At 44.6% G+C, this 21,392-nt stretch overlaps 6 protein-coding genes across 12 annotated transcripts in view; 4 read left to right on the forward strand and 2 right to left on the reverse strand.

The window, feature by feature from the left end:
- LOC6738583 (protein phosphatase 1 regulatory subunit 16A) overlaps nucleotides 1–7,125 on the forward strand; it is a 41,912-nt gene extending 34,787 nt beyond the window's left edge. For 4 of the 7 annotated variants that reach the window (XM_039293532.2, XM_016171701.3, XM_016171698.3 and 1 more), the window contains 7 exons: nucleotides 1,389–2,100; nucleotides 2,585–3,287; nucleotides 3,449–3,574; nucleotides 3,637–3,712; nucleotides 4,095–4,215; nucleotides 4,279–4,775; nucleotides 5,649–7,125. In XM_039293532.2, the coding sequence (XP_039149466.1) occupies nucleotides 1,955–2,100; nucleotides 2,585–3,287; nucleotides 3,449–3,574; nucleotides 3,637–3,712; nucleotides 4,095–4,215; nucleotides 4,279–4,775; nucleotides 5,649–6,190 (2,211 nt within the window). In that variant the 5' untranslated portion in view covers nucleotides 1,389–1,954 and the 3' untranslated portion in view covers nucleotides 6,191–7,125. Of the gene's footprint in view, nucleotides 1–1,388; nucleotides 2,101–2,584; nucleotides 3,288–3,448; nucleotides 3,575–3,636; nucleotides 3,713–4,094; nucleotides 4,216–4,278; nucleotides 4,776–4,853; nucleotides 5,197–5,648 lie in introns of those variants that run through there. The other 3 variants (XM_044922931.1, XM_044922932.1, XM_044922933.1) reach the window with 3 other exon arrangements.
- A 169-nt stretch (nucleotides 7,126–7,294) lies between these two features.
- LOC27208329 lies at nucleotides 7,295–8,323 on the forward strand. Its single transcript, XM_016183924.3, has 3 exons — nucleotides 7,295–7,543; nucleotides 7,601–7,746; nucleotides 7,800–8,323. The coding sequence occupies exons 1-3, from the start codon at nucleotides 7,399–7,401 to the stop codon at nucleotides 7,929–7,931; spliced, it is 423 nt and encodes a 140-aa protein (XP_016032435.1). The 5' UTR covers nucleotides 7,295–7,398; the 3' UTR covers nucleotides 7,932–8,323.
- LOC6738584 (caprin homolog) lies at nucleotides 8,090–13,190 on the reverse strand. The gene is made up of 4 exons (XM_002085352.4): nucleotides 12,629–13,190; nucleotides 11,442–11,624; nucleotides 11,220–11,386; nucleotides 8,090–11,121 (listed from the first exon to the last, which is right to left on the reverse strand). Exons 1-4 carry the CDS (start codon nucleotides 13,013–13,015, stop codon nucleotides 8,970–8,972), a joined length of 2,889 nt encoding a protein of 962 aa, XP_002085388.1. The 5' UTR covers nucleotides 13,016–13,190; the 3' UTR covers nucleotides 8,090–8,969.
- A 294-nt stretch (nucleotides 13,191–13,484) lies between these two features.
- LOC6738585 (gram-negative bacteria-binding protein 2) lies at nucleotides 13,485–15,442 on the reverse strand. The gene is made up of 5 exons (XM_002085353.4): nucleotides 15,231–15,442; nucleotides 14,555–14,987; nucleotides 14,179–14,492; nucleotides 14,058–14,114; nucleotides 13,485–13,985 (listed from the first exon to the last, which is right to left on the reverse strand). Exons 1-5 carry the CDS (start codon nucleotides 15,352–15,354, stop codon nucleotides 13,528–13,530), a joined length of 1,386 nt encoding a protein of 461 aa, XP_002085389.2. The 5' UTR covers nucleotides 15,355–15,442; the 3' UTR covers nucleotides 13,485–13,527.
- Nucleotides 15,443–15,740: 298 nt separating this feature from the next.
- LOC6738586 (gram-negative bacteria-binding protein 1) lies at nucleotides 15,741–17,937 on the forward strand. The gene is made up of 4 exons (XM_002085354.4): nucleotides 15,741–16,139; nucleotides 16,316–17,100; nucleotides 17,165–17,542; nucleotides 17,597–17,937. Exons 1-4 carry the CDS (start codon nucleotides 16,022–16,024, stop codon nucleotides 17,792–17,794), a joined length of 1,479 nt encoding a protein of 492 aa, XP_002085390.1. The 5' UTR covers nucleotides 15,741–16,021; the 3' UTR covers nucleotides 17,795–17,937.
- Nucleotides 17,938–17,941: 4 nt separating this feature from the next.
- On the forward strand, nucleotides 17,942–21,331 carry LOC6738587. The gene is made up of 7 exons (XM_016171703.3): nucleotides 17,942–18,065; nucleotides 18,117–18,848; nucleotides 18,906–19,213; nucleotides 19,267–19,470; nucleotides 19,740–20,643; nucleotides 20,702–21,036; nucleotides 21,100–21,331. The coding sequence occupies exons 1-7, from the start codon at nucleotides 17,942–17,944 to the stop codon at nucleotides 21,295–21,297; spliced, it is 2,805 nt and encodes a 934-aa protein (XP_016032436.2). The 3' UTR covers nucleotides 21,298–21,331.
- Nucleotides 21,332–21,392: the final 61 nt, after the last annotated feature.

Consider the following 21,392-nt stretch of genomic DNA (forward strand, 5'->3'; position numbering starts at 1 on the left):
GAAAGCACCGGATTAAGTGTTTTCGAGCGAAAATGTTTTCGAATGCGGGAGGATGATTGATTGTTGGTTTAACAAATGTTTCGTTTTACTCTGCTGTGAAATTGGGCTTGAGAATGCTCATACGGAAGGAAGGAAAATGAATTTTATTGATTTTGCTCAATGACTTATATTGTGCAAGAAAACAGGCAAATAATTAATGAATCGCATTAATTAATTGTCTTGATTTGTAATGGTGATGCTTGATGCTTGTTTATCTGTAACGTAACTAAGTAAACCAAGTGCGGTTTCAATTATTGGATTATTAATTAATTGGTTAAAGGAATGCTTAGCTTGAAAATGTTCAAATTTTCGCAAAGGACTTGAGATAACTCAATATGTTTTTTATGCACTACTGCCGTGTAATAGTCCTTTAAAATAATCTGGTAGTCTTTTTCTCATTTTCCCCTTTTAACGTTTTTGCTCTTAGCGCATAGTAAATTAGCCACCTAATGTCTTAGTGCTTTTTACCGAGCCAACTCAGCGAGGTCTTTAAAAACCTTGCTCCTTTTTCTGAATTTTCGTTACAAGTCCACTTAGTAATTCTCTTTGTTGACTGTACCAGGATAAGACACATTCACAGGATCAAGCTGGCTGCACATGAGATTGGGCTTGTGGCTTCAGTCGAGTAAAGTAAACTTAACTCGATGATGGCTCCTTGGCATGCAATTTCCACGAAGCAGAGGCTAATACTTATTCAAGGCATTGGCCAGGCTATCGATGACAGGTCGAGTGTGGGACGGGGCCTCAGTGGGTTAAAGCAAGGGATCCAAGGACACATGCGTCATCAGCATTATCCTTGCGCTTCAACGCACCCAAAAAGAAACCATTACTGGGGGAAATTTCCTCGGGCACATCAAAGTTCAAATACTCTAGGGAAACTACAACCCTTTGATTGCGCATCTTAATTGTAACTAATGAAATGAAAAAGGAGGGTTATTTTTTTTAAATTTAGAACGTTCGAAGGATATTCGAATCAAATTAAATCAATACTAACTAGTAAAATTTAGAATTACAACATAAATACATCAAACTTCCTTTTGTGTTAAATGGCATAATAACCGTGTTATATACTTATATATTTTTTATAGTTTAACACTTTCTTGAACTTAAATTAAGGAATTCGTATTAGTAGTATAAAACAAAGTGCATCAGAAGGAATAATGGTTGGTGCTTCATGAACTTTGAATCCATTAACTCAATTGCCCAGGCCCCACCCGTTCAGGATTCATTTATCATGCTTAATTTTATCGGACAGCTAGATTTTAGATGGGAGGAACTAAGAAACTTTACAGTTTTATGAAATATTATATGTATTTTATTTCCGTTTTTTTTCGATTTTCCCCTTGCAGAGTTTACAACGAAAAGTTGCAGAGAAACGAGCTACGGCAAATATCAACAGCTGGAAAAAGCAAATCATAAGTAAACACTGAGGACAGGACCAGACAACCGCACAGGACGAGGGATAAACGTGGTAGTTGCCATGAGAGCAGCCTCGGGTGTTGACCAGGAGTGAAAGGATCTGGGAAAAGTGGACCGCAGCCACAGCAGCAGCAACAGCAGCAATAGCAGCAGCAGCAATAGCAACAGCGCAACAGCTGCTGCAGCAATCCAAACAGCTGCTACATCCAAGAGCAACGAGCAACGAGGAGCATCGAGCAACTGGGAACAACGAGGGCAACAATAAGAGCCGCCAGAGACAACACCCGCAATCAAATCAAATTCAAAGATGCAAATTGCAATTTGCATACGAATGCATGCGCACCAGACGAGCAACATCACCACAAACTGCAGCACAAATAACAAAAGCCTCGCAAATTGTTGTCAAATGCTATAAAATTGAACGGAATAACTCTGGAGCACACTTGCGAAACATATCATTGAGCGGGCAGGGTAGGGTTCAAGTCAACAAATCAACATGATCAAGGGCATTCTGATACAGCGCAAGAGCCAGGAGGATGCCAGCTACACCAAGCAGCTCAAGATGGAGCACGCCGATCTGGTGGCCGAGATGCAGACCGTGGAGAGCCTGCCCACCCACGAGCGGCTCCAGCTAGCCAGACTGTGAGTTCCAAATGCACTTAATTAGTATATAGCATTAACTTCAGAGAATATACAATATAAACCAGTTTTTAAAGGGGCTAGAATATTATTACCTGATTTTCGTAGAGATTAAAATATATTCTATTCACAGCATTATGTTGGATAATTTGATAATATACTTTTTTTTATGTATAATTCACTTTATTATGAGCAGATATATTTATCAAATGATTGAATTGTGAAGTTCGATACTCGCCTGCTGTTTTTTTAGACATCTTAATAAAGGCGAGCCTTTCTAATTCTTATCTTCATTAATTCGGATTGCACAATAAAAATCCGCTACCATTTTTCTTTCAATAAAACTCAGAAAAGGAAAAGAAATTGATGGCTTTTGTCTAAGTAAATCCCCTAACTTCCGCCCAGATTGCCCCTTCTACATTTTTAAAGTCATTAAACTTACCCAACTAATCCCAAATCTCACCATCAATCCCTTCTTGTTAATTAGACGTCGTGCGCAGCAGCTGAAGCTGTCCCGCCAGAAGGACAAGGAGTGGGCCAAGTTGCAGCGGGCGAAGGGCAACACTTCCAGCGGCGGCAGCGGAACCGGTTCGCTGGGCAATGGGCTGATGAACGGCAACGGAGATACCACGCACCACTTCCGGCACGCCAATGGATCTGGCACGTTGAGCGGCAGGCGGCACATATCCTTCGAGAACAGCGTGGTCCTCCTGGAAGCCGCATCCCGGAACGACATGCCCGAGGTGGCCGCCCTGCTGCAGCACGGAATCACGCCGGATGCCGCAAACGAGGACGGACTGACGGCGATGCATCAGGCGTGCATCGATAACAACGTCGAGATGCTGCAGCTGCTGCTGGAGTACGGTGCGAATGTGGATGCGCAGGACAGTGATAAGTGGACGCCCCTTCATGCGGCTGCCACCTGCGGCCACCTCGAGCTCGTACGCATCCTCATCCGGCACGGCGCCAATCTGCTGGCGGTCAACACCGACGGCAACATGCCCTACGACCTGTGCGACGACGAGAACACCTTGGACTTCATCGAGGGCGAGATGGCTCAACGGGGTGTGACCCAGGAGCTCATCGACGAGACGCGCTCCTCCACGGAGCGGATTATGCTGCGCGATCTAATGGAGTTGGCCCGCACAGGAGGGGATTTGGAGGAGCCGGACTATCAGTGTGCAACGCCGGTAAGTGGTGAAAAAAAACTTAGGAATTTTGATCCTAGGAAGAACAAATAAAACTTAATTCAAAGAATAATCGCTACACAAAAACAGAATCCCCAAGTTATACTTCATTAAATCCTCACTTATTTCCTGTGTGCAACATTTAATTTATCTCAATTGTTCAGCTTCACATAGCTGCTGCGAATGGATACGTCCGCGTTGTGGAGTTTTTGTTGGAGCAGCATGTCAACGTAGATGCCATGGACAAGGATCTGTGGACTCCGGTGCATGCCGCCGCTTGTTGGGGTCATGTAAGTGAAGCCTCGAAGCCGAATAAATGGGAATAATAATTTTAAATATTTCCCCCTTTCAGCTTGAGGTGCTGGAGATGCTGGCCCAGTGTGGTGCTGATCTGAATGTTCGCAACAAGGACGACGAGACTCCTTCAGGTGAGAATATGCGAAAAGGTTGCGGCACTGAATCAACGGTTATCCGGCTAGAGCAAAATAACCATGAATATGAAATTGAGCTATAAATTGTTGTTAATGCGACACGGAAAATGTGTAAATCTAGACTATTTGTAGTAGGAGTAGGAAAGCGCTCTCAGGTGTGAAGAAAGATTGCATTAATTTTTTAGCTTGGCAGGATCAACGATTTATAATGGCTAATACGAAAATGTGTTACCCATTTCTATAAAGTTTCCCCTAGCTAAGTATTTCAAATAACACATATAGTACATACGTTTATTTAGATGTTAGTTGGTATAAACATACACTTAAACGTTTCAACTGAATAGTAACAACTCAATTTAACATCCATCCTCCTTTTTAGACATCTGTGAAGATCCCGAGATCAGGGAGCGAATCGAGCAGCTGAAGACGGAACAGGAGAGCAAACGACTGGCCGAGGCGCAGCGACGACGCGTTCGACGCTCACAGAGCAACAACACAAGGCACTTATACAACATTTATGAGCCATTAAACATAACCATTAAAGCTAACTATGCTATCCACAGAGCCCAATCAGTGCGACGCACTAGTTTGCGAGACAAAACGCTGACAACCAAAAAGGATGCCGTCGAGGAGACGCGGCTGCGTCTGCAGGCGCAGGAGGCGACGGACTCGGAGGCTCCCTCATCGGGAGGCGATCCGCTGACCAATGGCTATGGTTACGGAAACAACAACGGAGAGAAGCGTCCCTCGACGGGCAGTTCGAATGGCCAACCACTGCCGCACTCCAAGTCCGCCGATGCGCTGGATAATGCCAACGCCGCATTGTCGGCCAATGCCACACATTCCTATCCGTCGCGCCGGCCACCGGATGGCCGGGAAAACGATGAACTGCTCCGCCTGAAAGCCGCAGGTGCCGCGGGGGAGATGCAGCGAGCCACCTCGGCGGCGGCCGTCATCCTCACCGAGAAGGGTACGGCGGCCAGTGCCGAGGCCGTTCAGATCCAGTCGTCGAAGGAGGCTGCCAACGGCAAGATCAATGTCCAGGTCACCGTCCTCGTGGGTGAGTCAAGCGCCCTTGGCCACGTGTCAGGCTTGCTTCCGCTTCCTCCTTTCAACCAAAGCCAACCATTTACTCAAGCACCCCATCCAGCGGCCACCTCCAACCATCCTGTTTGGCTTCCAGGGAGCGTCAACGTATCACTAGAGTTCTGCTTAAGCGCCATTCTGTCCCCGTGTCAATGTCAATGTTTAATGTTTATTTAACGACTCTACTAAAATGGAAATGAAAATACTTCCAACAAGCAAGCACAGCTAACAGCATGAGTAGACTATCGAATGGCGAATGCCCTGTAGGAAATGATATTCGATATCTTGGTTAGAGAATTTTAATAGGATATCTTCGGGAGATGGATAGCTTAGTTCAGATTGACTTAGAGCTATTTTGTTGTATATATTTCTAAATATATTGTATGGAAATGACAGTCATTGTTGTAGTAATATACTTTTGATTTCATTAGCTTGTAAATATGCGTTGTAAATGACTGCTTTATTAAAATGTCTAAAATGGGATAGAGTTGCCATTATTGCCATTTTATTGCCATTCTGATACTAGAAATCGTACTTAGAGGACAGAGGAGCATGGCTGCAATCAGCATTAGCATTTGACTCGCATGTAACCTCCATCCCACCTACCCGATCACTCCCAACTGGTCAAGGGGTATCTGCTAACTTAGCTCTCAGGAAAAAGAGAAGAAAAGTAAAATAACATTTGCTTGTTTCCGTTTCATTCTTTTTTGTTGTCGTTGTTGTGCCTCGTTTCGCCCGTTCTGTGTCGTCTGCCTGCCCGCATCATCATCAACAATAAAAACAACAACCACCGCACCACTAAACACCAAACACACCCAACGCCTTGCCAAAAACCTCCAACATCCAGACACAAATAGCACGCACCACCATCAGCAACATCAACAGCAGCAGCAGCAGCAACACCACCACCAGCAACACGTACTGCTGTTGCAGCAACACCAGCAGCTTCAGCAGCAACAGCAACAGCAGCAGCAGCAGCAGCATGTTGCCTTGGATGGCTACAGTGCCACATTGGCCAACTTGAAGAAGCAACGCTCGCTTTCACGCACCGCCAATGTCCTCAATACTTTCGAATTGTCATCCCAATCAGCTAGCAATGCCCATCCAATTGCCGCAGCTAGTGCCACAACAACTAATGGTTCTGTTTTAGGAGCCGGCGGCAGCAGCAGCAACAACAACAACAACCTGAGCACCAGCAACAACAACAACAACGGATCCGCACCGATCTCGACGCAGCCAACATTGGGTCACATGGGCGCGGGAAGCGTGCTATCCGACTTCGAGGGCTCCTCACCGGCGGGCAGTTCGCTGAACAAGTTCAGCGGCATCACTGGCGACGTGGTCACCGATAGCACCAGTTCCAGTCGCAGGTGTTGCGTCCTGATGTAGAAGCTAGAGCAGCTAACTTGGCTAACTACTAGAGTCACAGGGTATTAGAGCAGCCAGAATTGTCAGAGGGATGATAGGCCATTTGTTAAATGGCAAGAAAAAAGTGTCTTTTTATTAGATTAGCCGTATTCAGTGAGTGAATTGTTGAATGTTGATTACACAAATGCATGTTGGTTTTGAGAACGGGGTTCGATTCTGTGAGCTCCTAGAAAACGGCTGAAAGTCGTTGCATTTTCCTAGCAGACACAACAACACACTAAAGACACACAACCAATTATACGAAACAAATTTATACAAATATACAACCATATGTATACATTTTAAAGAATATTAAAAGAATTACATATAAAATAATTGTGAGCAGTTTACCTTAGGCGATATATAACAACTAACTAAATCAAAAATGGAAAAACATCAAAAAATATTTATATAGCAATGCTAAGTAAGAACCTAACTTAATAGATTTGCTTGGAGTGCATTAGGAATATCTGTTTTTCCGTGTGTGAGTGTTAGAACCGAAACAGGCAAAGTATTATGCGACAAGTAAATATTTAACTAAATATATAGTATGATAGCGAAATTGTAGTTAAACCGTGACAGCAAAGTAAAGCAAAGCAATGAAACGAAATGCATAGCACTCAAGCAATTTCCCATTTAAGTGTCTACATGTTTGAATTTGAGGAATGTTAATGCCAGGCGGCATAGAGATTTATTTTTTAATGCAACTACTTTGCTCTGCGTTATGTAAGTTGAGTTTTGTTGAGAGGTACAAGAATATATGTATTATTTATGTAGCAGCGGTCTTTGTATATAAACCTAAACAATTCCAAAAGATGCAAAAACAACGCGCAATTAGCAAATGAGACTTTTTCGATGAATGTCAAGGCATTAGCTGAACGTTTTGTAAAATAAACAAATGAAATACGAAAAAATTACACACAAATGTGATTTGATTTTGATTTGGTTTTTAATTTGTCTGTGCCTATATTTTTTAATGGAGAATGCAGTGACTGAAATACTTACATTTTTGAATTGCGCGCCAAGGTGCTCCACCTGGTGGGATTTTGATGAACCGCGGCCACATATTCCGCAAAAGCAAGCTTGTCATTTTGAGGTAAGTTGGCAGCTTTGCGCATCAGCTGTTGTGCCGTTTGACTTTTGTTTACATTTTTATTGGTTTAAAATTACAAGTTAAAAGATTTAACCTAATGGAATCCCTCTCAAAATACCGATATAGTTTGGTGGCTGGGTCCTTTGCAGCTGCAGGAAGCTTTTTCGGAAAACTCCCCAGCCACCTCAGCGCCCAAAAACTACTGAATACTACGCAAATTAGTGGAGACATTTCCTATTTAGGCAAGATTGTGATTTCTTAAAACAAGCAATATTTATTCATTTTATTGTATTTATTAGAAATAACATTACTGCAACTGCTGCCACTGGTGTTAATGGTAACATGCAATGTCTGCAACTTGCGTTTCTTTTTAAAGGCCCTGCAAATGACTGAACAAACTATAACCTGCGTAGTTTTAACTGCTGCTTCGAATTATGTCTTATCGGTAGGTGCTCCCCCGATTTATTTGGTTAATTATGACTAACGTTCGTTATATAGTTTATCCTAGGTGCGCTTGTTTATCAGGAGCCACTGACAGTACTATCTGGCATAGGAATAACCCTAATTCTGGCTGGTCTTTGGTTTCTTTGCGACGGAGGAGAGTCCAAAAAGCCGGACAAAATTGAATAGTTTAAATGGAATTTGCTTAAGATTAGCTTCTTTTTTACAAATTATTTTCATTTGACATATATTCTTCGGAAGTAAAAATAAAAAATGATACTTCATTTTCCATTTGTAAATTCAAAATATGAAAATGTTGGGCACCCCAATTAGTCCAAAAAAACGAATGGTTTATATACTTTTGTTTAATGTATGTACTGTTTTGCAAATACATAGTTTTCATTTCATTTATAATGCACTGTTAGTGTGCACGCTTCTTCATTCACGCGGCAATAATTACAACTATTATGTTTTACGTGGTTTTGTATTTTTGTTTTCATCGTTTGTGTGTAAAAGTTTGGCAGAACAAAAAAAGGTGTTGAAATGGGATAGAGCATGACAGTAAGAGCACAAACTATAAATATATTTATCCCTTCGTTTGTTTATATATATAGGTAATAGTAATTAATTTGTATAATTCAGAATCGTTATTTAATTGCTAAGACGTATAAATACTTTTTATATTCTTTCTCTCGACATCTGTTATCATCATCAGCTTCAACGCAGCCAAACAGACAAATAGTAAAATCAAGCAAGAAATGGCAGATCCAAGTTACATACAAGTTTTGCCCATCTGTCGTTTGTTTTCCTTGGACGAAGTACTGTCCTGTCCTGTCTGGGAGTTTTAGAAACCCTTGGAGCGCTTACTTTCCTGTATTTAGTTGTAATTCTTTCGTGTTTCTAACAACTATTTTGTTTTATTATTAATACATTATCGAATAAACCAAAATCAAGGGAAATAGTTATAAATCGTATTGAAAAATGCGCAAGAATTGATTTGTGTGTCTGCTTCATTTTCGATTCCCTAGTTGCGTTATAAAGGATTCTTTTTGATAGATTTCCATTTCTTATGGTTGAGAGTGGTTTGCGTAACAATAATTGTACGTCTACGTGGCCATTACTTGCATGTTGATGATTGGTTTCCTTGTTTTCTGTATGGAGGTTGTGTTTATGGTTTGCATGAATTGTATGTGTGTTTTGTTTGCGGGGTTAATACGTATTGTATGCTCAGTTTTTGTTCTCCAGCCCGAGTGGCATGCGTTGCGACTGGTTCTGACGGTTTATGTAGCCACCACCACCACCTCCCTGGTTGCCCGCTCCGCCACGACCACGATCGCCCATGGGCCTGCCGCCGCCGTACGAGCCATTCACATTACGCTGCTGGTTGCCACCGCGCTGGCCTCGATAGCTTCCTCCGCCGCCGCCGGAAGATTCGTAGCGCGACTCCTTGTTGTAGGTGCCACCTCCTCCGTTCTGGTAGTAGTTGTTGCCTCCACCATTGCCCGACTCATTGTTGCGGAAGTACACACCGCTCGAATTGCCCGAATTGCGTCCGTTCGTGTTAGATGAGTTGCCATATTGACGCGACCGGTAGTTGCCCCTGTCGCCGCCGTTGCGCCGCTCGTCGCCTCGCCCTCCCTGATCACGATCCCGGTTATCCCTGTCTCCGCCACGACGCTGATAATTGCCAGAGTTGCGACGTCCTTCTCCTTGCGAGTTGTTCCAATGGTTGTTACTCTCGTTGTTATCGAGATAACCGCCATTGCCTCCGCCAGTGCTGTGGTCCCTGGGCGTGGCCCACTCCTGTTTGTTGCTGGTGTTGCTGCTGCCATTCGAGGCGGCGCTACTCATGGCATTCATCTCCGAGCTCCACTTGGTCGGCGGTGCCGGTGGCGTGGCCTGGGTGGTCTCGCCTTTGAGCACATTCGTCAGCGCAGCTGTGGCGGCAGCATTAGTGTCATTGTTGCGGGCATGCCATTCATTGTTCTCGACATCTCCACCAGCACCGACACTCGAGGAGCTGTTCACAGATGATGGCTCATCCAACTGCTGCAGATTTTGCTGCTGCTGCTGCTGTTGTTGTTGCTGCTGTTTCAGCTGCTGCTGCATCTGCTGTTCATAGGAGACCACAGCATTTTCGTATGGGAACCCTGAAGTCACATCTCCCGCCTGCATGCCAATGCCCTGAGGAGCAGGCTGCTGCGGCTGCTGGGTTGGCAGACGCGGCATAATCAACATTGGTTGCGGCTGCTGCTGTGGTGGCTGTTGACGTTGCTCGTGGATCAGCACTGGCGAGAAGAGCTGCTGCTGCTGCTGCTGCTGCGGACCCTGTTGCTGGGGCTTGGGCTGCTGCGATGGGAACGACTGGTTGGTGAAGGTCAGCGTTAGTATGGCCTGCGGTGGTTCTTCGACATGGTTGGGCTGTTGCGGCTGCTGCTCAAATACCAATCCCTGATTGGTAGGTGGCGGCGGTGCTAAAGCCTCAGGATTGTCCAGTTCACTGTCCTGCAGAAAATGGAAGCGTCCTGTGCCCAAGACCTCCGCCAAGGGGCGCATATGCTGCATAAATTGCTGCTGCTGGGGCGTTTGTTGTGCCTGTATTCCAGGACCTTGCGGGTGCTGCGGTGGCTGTTTGAAGTAGTTTTGCTCCACGGCCCTCACATTCGGAGCAAAGTGGGTTGGGTGCTGCTGCTGTTGTGCTGGTGGAGCAGCTGCTCCTGTTTGCAAGGCTTGGAGATTCACGGGGCTGCTTAACAGCTGGTGAGGATGCGGCGGCGGCTGCTGGGGCTGCTGCTGGGCAGGTGGCGCTGGAGCGTACAGAACATGCACTGGCGTGGTGGTTCCTCCGGCCTGAGGAGCTGCCTGGTAGACCTGGGTCGGCACCTGCTGCACCATCGAGTTTTGCTGATGTTCCAGAGATGGAGCTCTCTGTTGCTGCTGCTCCAGAAGATGGCTCGGACGCTCCTGCTGTTGCTGGTAGGATTGATGCTGGTCCAGTTCTGCTTGCACGCCCAAATGTAACTTGTCCAGTCCCTCCTCCAAAGAGTTTCGGGCCGATGGCTCAGATGGAAGTTCCGCGTCTAGTTCGCCAGAGCCATCGTTCAACAAGTCACCGCTTTCTCCATCGCCACTTCCAGTTCCACTATCCGTGCTGTTGGCTACCGCGTTCTCGGCCAGTGGAACAAGGTAGTACTTGTCCAAGTACCCACTATCCTGGATCTGCTGGAAGATAGATCGCAATTTCTCGAAGGACACTTCGCCGAAAGTCTTCGGACGCGCATTGATGGTCGAGTAAAAGAGTTCGGCAGACTTCTGGGCAGTGGCAATGAAGCTTACATCGTCAGCGGTTTCCGGACGGCGTGTTTGCGTCTCAAAGAAACTAAAAAAAAGAAAAGAAATGGATTGTGGTTTAATATATACCAAAGGGAAGCTTTACTAATTATCAAAATCGTGTAAAATATGCGTGTTGTTGCTTACAACTTCTCCAGCACTTCCAGATCGGTGTTTTCCAACTTTTTCGCTCCGTTCTCGCCGCTTAGAAAATCGCTGCGCACTTGCTCGTCGTTGAAACAGTTGAGCACGTTCTGAATGATCAAAACCTCCCGAATCTTGCCCGTCTCAGCAATTGACTTTGCCAGGTTGTCCTTAGGTGGAATTTAAAATGAACATCAGTGAAAATTAGAAATTGAACGAGCTTACCTTGCGCGCCTGCTTCTTTTGCTCCTTTTCGGCCTCCTTGGACTGCTGCTGAATATGCTTGGCCAGCTCACGGGCAAACTCCAGATTGGCCAGGACAGCATCGTATTTGGCCACAGCCGAAGCCTGGTCCCCGCTCAGTTCCTTTCCGCTGCTCTGTATAGCGCGATAGGACTCCAGTTTGGTCTAGATAAGAGGGATTGATGAGTCAGTCGTAGTCACATTTGTTTGCCTACAGCGTTAATAATCAGAAATACATACTAACTAACTGACTAAACTATAGTCATACTATAAGCTTTACAAGCTTATTGCTTTCGGTAATTCAATTTAAAGAAGCCTCGATTATTTCGTATAGCTACTAATGTCCTCTTCGGAAGATTTGCGGTTTTTATCATAGCTATTTGATGCTTTTAACTAAATGTTACAATTCGATGTGGTATAACTTTACGTGGACGATATTTAGACTGCGTCAACACTTTGCCAAGTGGAATTATTAAACTCGATACTGTCGCAATGTCCGTGACCAAATAACCTTAAACTTTAAAACAATCTGCATTTCAAATTAAAAAGGTATTTAAAACAGGAGAATTTGCAATTTAGAAACACAGTAGTAACAAAAACTCGGTGGCTCTACCATAATATAGAGTATTGATGAAAGAACTAACACGTGAGCTCAATTTCGTACCAAATACTTGCATGTTCCTATTCGAATTCTATTTGTGGCCTGTGTTGAAATGTATATTTTATTCTTTTCACTATATAAATTCTGCGAATCTATAAACAAAACGAGCCGGCAAATAACGTTGCCAGACCGTCGGCAACACAGCTGTCGTCAGTGTGTGCTTTTGAATGCAAGAACTTTCTGGAATCAACGCGCTATAATCATTAAATGTAATAACTTTTTCTGACGCGTAAGGTAGCAGCTTAAAACACTCAGCACATCGGAGCATGTAATTTTTTGACTGGTTCTAATTGACATGCCGGCCGCTGCGTGCGATCTGGCAACACTGGGCTCTAGAAAACATGGCGTCGCGAAAAATCTGCCAGCCCCGAGAACTTAGGCCAAGGGGAAGGAAGGGGGCAAGGGGTGCGCGCAAAACGAAACAAAGCAACACTGAGGAATGAAAATAAAAATGGTGGGCCATGCTGCCGATAAAGGAATCCTTTGCGGCAGTTTCCCAAACACTGACCTTGCGCTTCTCCAGGTTCCGAATCTTGTGCTCGATTGTCACCAGCAGCTGCTTGAGCGGATTGTACGGCTCTGGAACGACGGCGGCGGCAGACACGGCATTCGCCTTCGATTTGGCAGCGTTTCCATTGTTGTTGCTGCTCGCCAAATCCGTTTGGCTGCCATCCGCTGTCGCTGGCGCGCTGCTGTTGCTCTGGCCATTGGTGGTCGCGACACCGGCTCCAGCTCCAGCTGCAACTGCTGTTCCTGGGATTACCGAACCGCCAAGCGAAATGATGGAGGAGCGTTTCTCCTTGCTGGCGCTGTTGTTGTTGGTGTTGCTGGCTGTGGCGGCGACGGTGGTGGCAGTTGCAGCGGTAACAGTAGCGGTATTTGCAGCCGAAGGCATGGTGCGCCGTTGGATTCTTCCTGGTTGGCTCTCAACGACGTTTAGCTCGAAATGGGGAATGATATTCAATTCAATCGAGTGCTGCTGCTGCTGCTGTTTCCCAGTCCAGTTCGCTTGTCTACTCCTCTCGGGGAAAAAAAACTAGAGCTGGCCGGCGAGCCGATGTGCGTTCGATAGTATCGATGCCGATGGGGCTAACAGTTCGATAACGATGCACATTGTCGCATCCGGCAACAATCGATTGCAGTGTGCGATATGGAAAATGTGGGAAGAATTTTCAAATGTTTTTCATGTAAATTTTCAATTCGTTCACTTTTTTTTCACTATGAGATTCTGGAAGGAAATATGTAAATTCTGAAAAGGATTCTGTGCATTTACTTCTTAACAACTTTTGAAGTAAGAGCACAATTCCAGGTACCGATGTGTCTTTCGACTTCAGAAACATCTTTTGAATATGAAACGATGATTAATGATTAAGTACTTTATTTATATATTTGTGACAATTGCCACAGCTACTCCGCATAAACCCTAACATAATCTATGACCATGGCGCTGTGCCTGCCCCAAGTGGGGGCCCAAGCGTCGCGGTGCTGCCAAAATGAGAGTGCAGCCCGGGGTTCCCTGTTTTTATAGGGCTTGACATCCTTGGCCAATAGACTATCGTCGAAGTTCAGGAAGCCGCCCACCGTAACGCCAAAGATAATAAAGCACTTCTCGTTGAAGAACGGCAGTCCGTCGTACAGCTCCCCATAAACCTCCTCGTCCACCATCAGGGTAATCTTATCCCTCTGCCAGATCATGGTGTAGTTGTGAAAGTCGTCCCCGTAGTGGCTGTTGCTTATCTTGTCCTTGAGGAACTGCACTGCATTCCCGTGGTGCCAAACCACACCGCCGCCATATAAGTGGTTCCCGGAAATATCATCTCCTTGTTTCGTCCTCAAATTGGCATTACCTCGGGCATATGCAATTCCTGAAAGTAAGTTATAAAGTTAGGATAAAACAAAATGGACACCTTAGAGCTGTTGAAGTTTTTGCAACCTACTCAGTTGTTTGGCATAGTGGGTCTCCGCGTAAGTGGAAACCGGTTGGAGCATCAGATCTTGAATAAATTAAAAATGAAACAGTTTTCGTAATAAGAAAAGGTAAGTTAGTAAGTTACTCACAGGGGAAAAGCCAATCCCCCTTGGGCAACTTGGCCCGCACGACGATTTTGCCAAATTTGAAACTGAAAGAGTTTCTGGTGTGAATTTGGGCGGAGAAAACTGGAGGCTTGATGCTATAAAAGATGCCGTGCGCAATGTTGCATTCCTGCTCCGGACTTTCGACGGCCGTACAGCGATCTCCCAGCTTGAAGCTGCCATCGGTGACCTCGGTGGCGATAGTGGGAACGATGTGTAGTTCTCCTTCCTTCACAAAGCAGTTGCGTGCAGCATCGTCGAAGGCTACCAGCTCCTCCTCCACGTGGTACATGCGCTGTCTTAAAAGTGGTCAAACATAAGTATCTTAGACACATCCAATGAGTCCACTTATTTCACTAACCGGATGTCATGCTTCCAGGTGGTCTTGTTCAGCTGCGCCTCCGAGAAGTTGTCCTCGAAGATCAGTTCACCCTGGCAAGTGTGGCGTCCATTGCTCACTATCGTTTGGGCGGGCTTGCAGCGTTTGGCTTGCTGTGCAGGAGATAGGTATGCCTGGCACTCACCCTCTTCTGTAAGGAAGGTTATGCTTCGCGAGCTGGAGTCTTTGGTGGTCAGCAGCCGGGTGTTTATGATCACCCTGGTTTCACTCTTTTCGAAGATTTCCTCATTGAACTGCACCAGCATTGATATCTGCAGCTTGTCGTTGTTCTGCAGACTCATCTTTTGCTTGGAGACCCAACTTCCGTTCACTGCCTCCGTGATGTAGTCCATTAGAGCCGGACAAGTGTCGTCTATTTGGAACATGTAGAAAACCCGCTGTATGCCAGGCTCATCTGGAGCGAAAAAAAGCAACAACGTATCGTTACTAAAAGTAATTATTCAAATAAGAGTTAGTCTAGACTGAATTTGCTAATCCAACAATTTATTTGTTTTAAAAACGTATTTTTTACTATTGAACATACATATGTTCGATCTTTTCAAATACATCTCAAAGCTTTTCCCATGTGAATAAATTAGCGAAATCATTGACATTTATGATGTTATTCATTTAACCATTAAAATGTTGTACAATTCACCTGGTATGGACACCTCGAATCCTTCGTTCTTTAGCATTTCAAAATCAATACTGGGGATCTTAAAACCCAAGATTTCATTGCTTGAAATAAGCAATAACAAACATGGCAGAGTTTTCCACCTCATGACGCAGTTTTAATTACTCTTAATATATGTACTAACTAGAATCCGATTAACGTATTAACATGAGAACCTCTGCGGTGGGACTGCTGCATCAGATTGAAAATATTGATCTCAAAAGCTTGTCCCGATTCAAGTTTCCCTCGATTATAGTTGCACTGGAATCAAAATACTCAAAATAAAAATAACTTTGTTAAATTTTTGTACAAATCTAATGAACTTTTATTTTAACAGTAAGCGGAATAAGGAGAATAAAAACCCATAAATACATTATTTAATTCCCAGTTCTTTGAGAAATAATATTTCGAATTTTTTTAAATTGTGAGCATACATTTTTAGTCGTGTAAAACGAGCTTTTGTTATCTCATCAGCTGTTTAAGCTTTCACTCGAAGGTGGATCACTGAGGAGGGGCTACGCTAGAACTAATTTTTCGGGGTCTATGGGATGATTAAAAAATGTCTAAGTCCCAGAGAGGCCAGATCGCAGCCGGAGCTGATATCAACGTGGATTTGCATACGCCGAATCGCGATTGTCCGGACCAACTTAAAGTAAACAAATAATAGTAATCGCTCCTCACCAGCGACAGAAACCGGTCTGCCAGTGAGATAGACACACAGATTGAGTCAGAGGCTTCGGATTCTTGGGGAAAAGTGCTAAAATCGAGGATTCAAAATGTCAGGATTGTGCATTGGAATCCTTCTGCTCATTGGTTTTGGATGCACCACTGGCTACAAGATCCCCACACCGACTGTGGAGCTCCTTGAGACTGGATTCAGCGTTTCTATACCGGGTAAGTAAGGGATGAGCCAGCCTCTTTGTACATAGCTTCTTAATCTTTTTCTTCACCTTACGATCTCTGGGGAGCCATAAAAAACCGAACAATGTTTATAGTTATAATCAGCTACAAAGTAATTTATTTTCATTGCAAATGAACTTGCTAACTTATCCCATTTTGATATTTTTTAGATGAAGAGGGCGTGAAAGTGGTGGCCTTTAATGTGAATCGCAATCGGAATTTCACATCCTTCATCAACGAGGGACAGTACAACGTGAGATTAACTGAACCCCAGAACGGCAGGTGGACAACCAACTTCAGTTCGGTTCCCTTGAGAGCCCAAGATGTTCTATACCTTTGGACAAGTGTGCAGCACCAAAAGGCTGTGTACCAAGATCTGGCGCAGCCACTGCCAGTCTGCAATCTCGGCGGAGAGTATCGGCCAAAGGGATGTTCGCCCGGTGATGATGACTTTACGGATGACAACCAGCTAAGTACTGAGGGCAGTGCTTTGGAACCCACCGCTCCCTCCGTCTGTGAACCTTCTGAAACACAGGTTTCGCCGCAAATTGGTGTTTCCATATGTAAGGGACAACTTCTGTTTGAGGAGACCTTTGATCAGCTGAATGAATCTCTGTGGATACATGATGTTCGCCTGCCCCTGGACTCCAAGGATGCAGAGTTCGTCTTGTACGACGGGAAGGCCAAAGTTCACGATGGCAACCTGGTGATTGAGCCGCTTCTTTGGTCCAGCTATCGCCCGGATCTCTCCATAGCCAACTCCAGGCTCGATCTCTCAGAGCGTTGTACCGGAACGCACAACAGAAATAAGGAGTGTATCCTACATTCCACGGGCAGTGGACCCAGTGGAATAATGCCACCAATTGTTACACCCCGAGTCAGCACCAAGGACACATTTGCCTTTCAATACGGACGCATTGAGATGCGTGCCAAGCTACCAAAGGGGGATTGGATAGTAAGTGAGATTATGCAACTACAACATGTTAGCTTTGAAATTGATATTCCCCACTCTTCATAAGGTACCACTCCTACTACTCGAACCCCTCACCGAATGGTACGGGCAATCGGGCTACGAATCCGGACAGCTGCGAGTGGCCTTGGCCAGGGGTAACTCCGTGCTGAGGATGCCGCGCGGAAAGCTCGTCGACGGTAGATCTCTATACGGAGGACCCGTACTCTCCACGGATGCCCACCAAAGGGAGGACTTGTGGCTGAGCAAGCGAAAGATATCCCATTTCGGCGATGACTTCCACACCTACAGCTTGGATTGGAGCAGCAATAGACTGCTTTTCTCCGTGGATGGTCAGGTCTATGGAGAAATGCTGAATGGTTTCACTGAACTGGACGAGAATCCCAGGTGGAAGCAGGGTGGTCCCATGGCCCCGTTCGATAAAATGGTAAGCCAGTGAGCTAAATTTAAGGAATTTAATTCAAATTTATCTCCATTGCAGTTTTACATTTCGTTGGGCGTCTCTGTGGGCGGATTTGGTGACTTTGTGGACCATCTTCGCACCGCCACTTATGAGAAGCCTTGGGCCAACTACCATCCCCAGGCGAAGCTGCAGTTCCACCAGGCCCAAGATCAGTGGCTACCCACATGGAAACAGCCCGCCTTGAAGATCGATTATGTTCGAGTCTTCGCCAACTGATAACTTAAATCCATGATATATGTAGATGTTTATATAATTACATATAAGTGAACGTGCCGATCGAAATCTATAGATCTATAAATAAATAAAGCTCCGAGAGAAACTCAGTGAACTCGGGTGCTTCAGTATGGTTGCTTATCTGACAGGATGGAGATGAGTCTATGGTTGGCATTAATACTAAGCCAGTTGATCGGCTTGGATTCCTTTCAGGTTCCTCAGCTTCTGGTGAATGTCACTGAAAACGATCCATGGATTTGGGCATCGCTGCCAGGTAAGATGGCCACACATTTTGCTGCCTAAAATCTATTAATAAAAGAAAAAGAGGATCATCGCATTAGGTCGGTGCTCTTTTACACTGAGTACGAAGGGGAGAAGTGTCCCTTCTATGACTATAGATTGGAGCCGAGCATCGGGCATCCGTGGGCTATACGGGAATACCTGGGCAATGGTACCCTTAAAATATCCGCCGTCGTAGAGACCCATCAAAACGAAACTGTGATAGAGAGCTTCAGGATCAGATCCTTGGGAGAAAACAGTGCCTCGGTAGAACCTCTACGGAAATTCCTCCCATCATCCGAGAAAAGTATAGATTGTGAGAAGCTACGTAGCTCCACGAAATACTGTCTGCCCACGATTTCCCACCACAGAGGCAAACCCATTAGCTGCAGCGGTAGGCTATTGTTCTCCGAGTCCTTTGGAGATAATGAAAATCCTTGGACAAACTGGAAGCACGTGGTGCAATCACAGCTACTGGAACCTCACTATGAGGGAGTGGCCTTTGTCAATCGAAAAGCCAACTCGTATGTGGAAAATAACATGCTCCACCTAAAGGTAACTAAATCTAACTATGGGTCGAAATACCCCTTCTATTTGGAGAACTGCACTTATACGAAAAGGGATTCCAATCAAAGATGTGGCGAGAAGAAGTACAGATTGCCATTTCGAAAGTTTATGCCTCCCTTCGATTCGGCAAAACTAATCTCATTGGATACATTTAAGTACTGCCGCATAGACATAGAAGCCAAGATGCCCATTGGAGACTTTTTGTTCCCAGGTGATTTCGAACTTAATGAATAGTAACAAGGATAATTAAATGCAATCCTTCATTTAGGACTCACACTGTCTTCTGTTAATCGCGATGCCATTCGAATTGCCATTGTCCGGGGCAATAAGAAGCTGACTGATTTCGCCAGCAACGAGATCGGTGGAAGAACCCTTTATGCCGGGGCAATCCTTAATGATTATGGAACACGGACATACGAATTGGAGGAGTTTGCCAGTAGCGACGATCACTATGGGAATGACTTTCACACTTACACGGCTATTTGGAAGGAGGAGAGCATTAATTTTAAGATAGATGGTCGCACCTTTGCTCAAATAACCAATTCAACGATCGTTCAAGAACTAAGTAAAACAGAGGTAAGTTTACTTAATAATACCAATTGTTTTGCATTAAAATTCCAACTTCTCAGCGCCATATCGAATTGTTCCTAACTGTCGGCGGAGAGTACAATTTTCCGGATAACCGCATTCCGCCAGAGCAAAAGAGCTATCGCAATTTCGAAACGGGCCTATCATCGAAAATTAAAAAGGCCGTAACCAATGCACCCATTTGGGACCAAGCTGTGATGGTCATAAAAAATATTAATGTTTATTCAACCGATGAGTATGAGGAATAAATATGTCTTGTGTGATCTTATTAAGCTACAACATTTAATTAAATATTCGGTCTAAAGAAACTGTGATCTATGAAAAAAAGATTTCTTTCAATAAAAAAACTATATCTGAGCTATTTGCAGTGTTCTATTCACCTAAACCAATCTGATCATATCTATCATATTTTTACAAGAGAACAGCAAAAGTTAGAGAGCGTATATGCTCTTAATCAGGGAATGCAGTAACCCACAGGTTATCACAATGATTGCAAGACTGGATTCTCTGGTAGCTAAGAAGAATCCATGTAAAACGACAGTCTCACTTAGCCGCCATGTGGAAAGGCTGTGTTCTTCTAATTTGGTTAGGCAGTCTTGTTTCTTTGATGATTGCCCTGGAGGTGCCGCATCCAGTGGTAAATGTGAAGGGCAGGGAGGTATCCATAATTTTACCCGGGGATCTGGAAGGGATTGAGTCCATATACTTTCAAGCCGAGTTGGTTGACAAAGAGTGCGATAACAATGCATATTCGTTTGCAAATGGGAGACCATGGAGTGCAAAGATTGAGCTACAAAGTACCATTGAGCCCAATGCCAAACTAAGAATTCAAACTGTGGTGGAGAGAAAGAATAAGATTGCAACTCAGTTTTCGGAGTATAAAATCAACGATAATGGAATGGGAGAGTTACTTGATGGGCCTAGATTAACCTCAAGTACTGACCTGCTTGAAATGGCCGCCAAATGCAAGCCTGCTAAGAAGAATTCTTCAGCAACGTTATCAGAATGCTCCCATAGAAGTGGATTCTCCAGCGGGGACTTGCTCTTCGAAGACAACTTTAAGAACGATCAGAAGCTCACGGATAACTGGATACACGAGGTAAGGTATCGCAATACTGGCGGGAAAAACCAGGAGTTTGTTGCCTTTGTGGACGATCCTGACAATTCGAATATAACCAACAACAATTTGCACATATCAATCACCAAAGATGAGCGCAGTAAGATTCTTCTGGGCTGCACCAGCAAAAAGGAGGGTCTGGCCAAAAGAAAAGAGTGTGGCAGGGGGTCAAGAAGATCGAAACGGGAGCCTTGGGTCTCCAAGACCTTCAGATCCGCCAATATGCACACGAACTTCACCTTTAAATATGGGCGAGTTGAGATCAGAGCTAAAATGCCCAAGGGTGATTGGTTATTTCCAAGTGAGTGGATACTTAGTTTTTATAGCTGGAAATCGTAACATGTTTTTGATTACCTTAGACATTCTTCTGGTGCCCCATATGGATAAGTCTGATGATGATTTTTTCGATCATATTCGCTTGTACGCCAGGGGCAATTATGTTCTGCAGGACAAACACCAGTCTGCCCTCGACGGAAGTTCTCTGTTCGGAGGCATTGTGGTGTGGAACAAAACAGGAGCCGAACCGAATCCAATTGAGCATTTTGTAGTCAGAAATGAGGATTATTACTATGGGGACGGATTTCACGACTACACTATTATCTGGCAGACTGATAAAATTATCTTTAAGTTCGATGGCGAGTTCTTCGGAGCAGTAAACAATGCGACACTTCTTGAGCCATTTCAAAAACATGAGGTAAGACCCCTCTCTTTAAAAGTTCTTTAAAGTTTTAAAACCTCTATGATCTTTCCTTTTTAGTGTCATCTAGTCCTGGGACTTACCGCCGGCGGAAATGTTAATTTCAATGACGACATTCTGGAGATGAAACACAAGCCCTTTTCAAACACCCACCCCAAAGCGGACAAACAATTCGAGGAGTTGTCTAGAAATTCTGACTGGACACCATTGGTGGTTGACCATATCCGGGTGTTTGCCATTGACAAGGAGGGAAATTAAAAAAAATATATACTCTTTAAGTTGTAAAATAGGATTTTAAGGCATGCTTTCATATTATTACTTTGAATTACTTCATTTAGCACCGGGAAAGTCTA

This window comes from Drosophila simulans, chromosome 3L (genome assembly GCF_016746395.2).
Source record: "Drosophila simulans strain w501 chromosome 3L, Prin_Dsim_3.1, whole genome shotgun sequence".
Taxonomy (NCBI): domain Eukaryota; kingdom Metazoa; phylum Arthropoda; class Insecta; order Diptera; family Drosophilidae; genus Drosophila; species Drosophila simulans.

What these genes read in the sequence shown, in the direction of transcription:
- LOC6738584 (XM_002085352.4), bottom strand. Translation starts at nt 13,015, where the DNA reads ATGCCTTCGGCTGCAAATACCGCTACTGTTACCGCTGCAACTGCCACC. An exon ending in AAAAGAAGCAGGCGCGCAAG is followed by an intron (nt 11,387 to 11,441) that starts GTAAGCTCGTTC and finishes ATTCCACCTAAG; the next exon opens with GACAACCTGGCAAAGTCAAT. An exon ending in CTGGAAGTGCTGGAGAAGTT is followed by an intron (nt 11,122 to 11,219) that starts GTAAGCAACAAC and finishes TCTTTTTTTTAG; the next exon opens with TTTCTTTGAGACGCAAACAC.
- LOC27208329 (XM_016183924.3), top strand. Translation starts at nt 7,399, where the DNA reads ATGGAATCCCTCTCAAAATACCGATATAGTTTGGTGGCTGGGTCCTTT. An exon ending in TGGAGACATTTCCTATTTAG is followed by an intron (nt 7,544 to 7,600) that starts GCAAGATTGTGA and finishes TGTATTTATTAG; the next exon opens with AAATAACATTACTGCAACTG. An exon ending in CTTCGAATTATGTCTTATCG is followed by an intron (nt 7,747 to 7,799) that starts GTAGGTGCTCCC and finishes TTCGTTATATAG; the next exon opens with TTTATCCTAGGTGCGCTTGT.
- LOC6738587 (XM_016171703.3), top strand. Translation starts at nt 17,942, where the DNA reads ATGGAGATGAGTCTATGGTTGGCATTAATACTAAGCCAGTTGATCGGC. An exon ending in CAACCGATGAGTATGAGGAA is followed by an intron (nt 19,471 to 19,739) that starts TAAATATGTCTT and finishes ATTCTCTGGTAG; the next exon opens with CTAAGAAGAATCCATGTAAA. An exon ending in GGGTGATTGGTTATTTCCAA is followed by an intron (nt 20,644 to 20,701) that starts GTGAGTGGATAC and finishes TGATTACCTTAG; the next exon opens with ACATTCTTCTGGTGCCCCAT.
- LOC6738586 (XM_002085354.4), top strand. Translation starts at nt 16,022, where the DNA reads ATGTCAGGATTGTGCATTGGAATCCTTCTGCTCATTGGTTTTGGATGC. An exon ending in ATTCAGCGTTTCTATACCGG is followed by an intron (nt 16,140 to 16,315) that starts GTAAGTAAGGGA and finishes GATATTTTTTAG; the next exon opens with ATGAAGAGGGCGTGAAAGTG. An exon ending in TGGCCCCGTTCGATAAAATG is followed by an intron (nt 17,543 to 17,596) that starts GTAAGCCAGTGA and finishes TCTCCATTGCAG; the next exon opens with TTTTACATTTCGTTGGGCGT.
- LOC6738585 (XM_002085353.4), bottom strand. Translation starts at nt 15,354, where the DNA reads ATGAGGTGGAAAACTCTGCCATGTTTGTTATTGCTTATTTCAAGCAAT. An exon ending in ATTCGAGGTGTCCATACCAG is followed by an intron (nt 14,988 to 15,230) that starts GTGAATTGTACA and finishes TTTTCGCTCCAG; the next exon opens with ATGAGCCTGGCATACAGCGG. An exon ending in CCACTATGCCAAACAACTGA is followed by an intron (nt 13,986 to 14,057) that starts GTAGGTTGCAAA and finishes ACTTACTTTCAG; the next exon opens with GAATTGCATATGCCCGAGGT.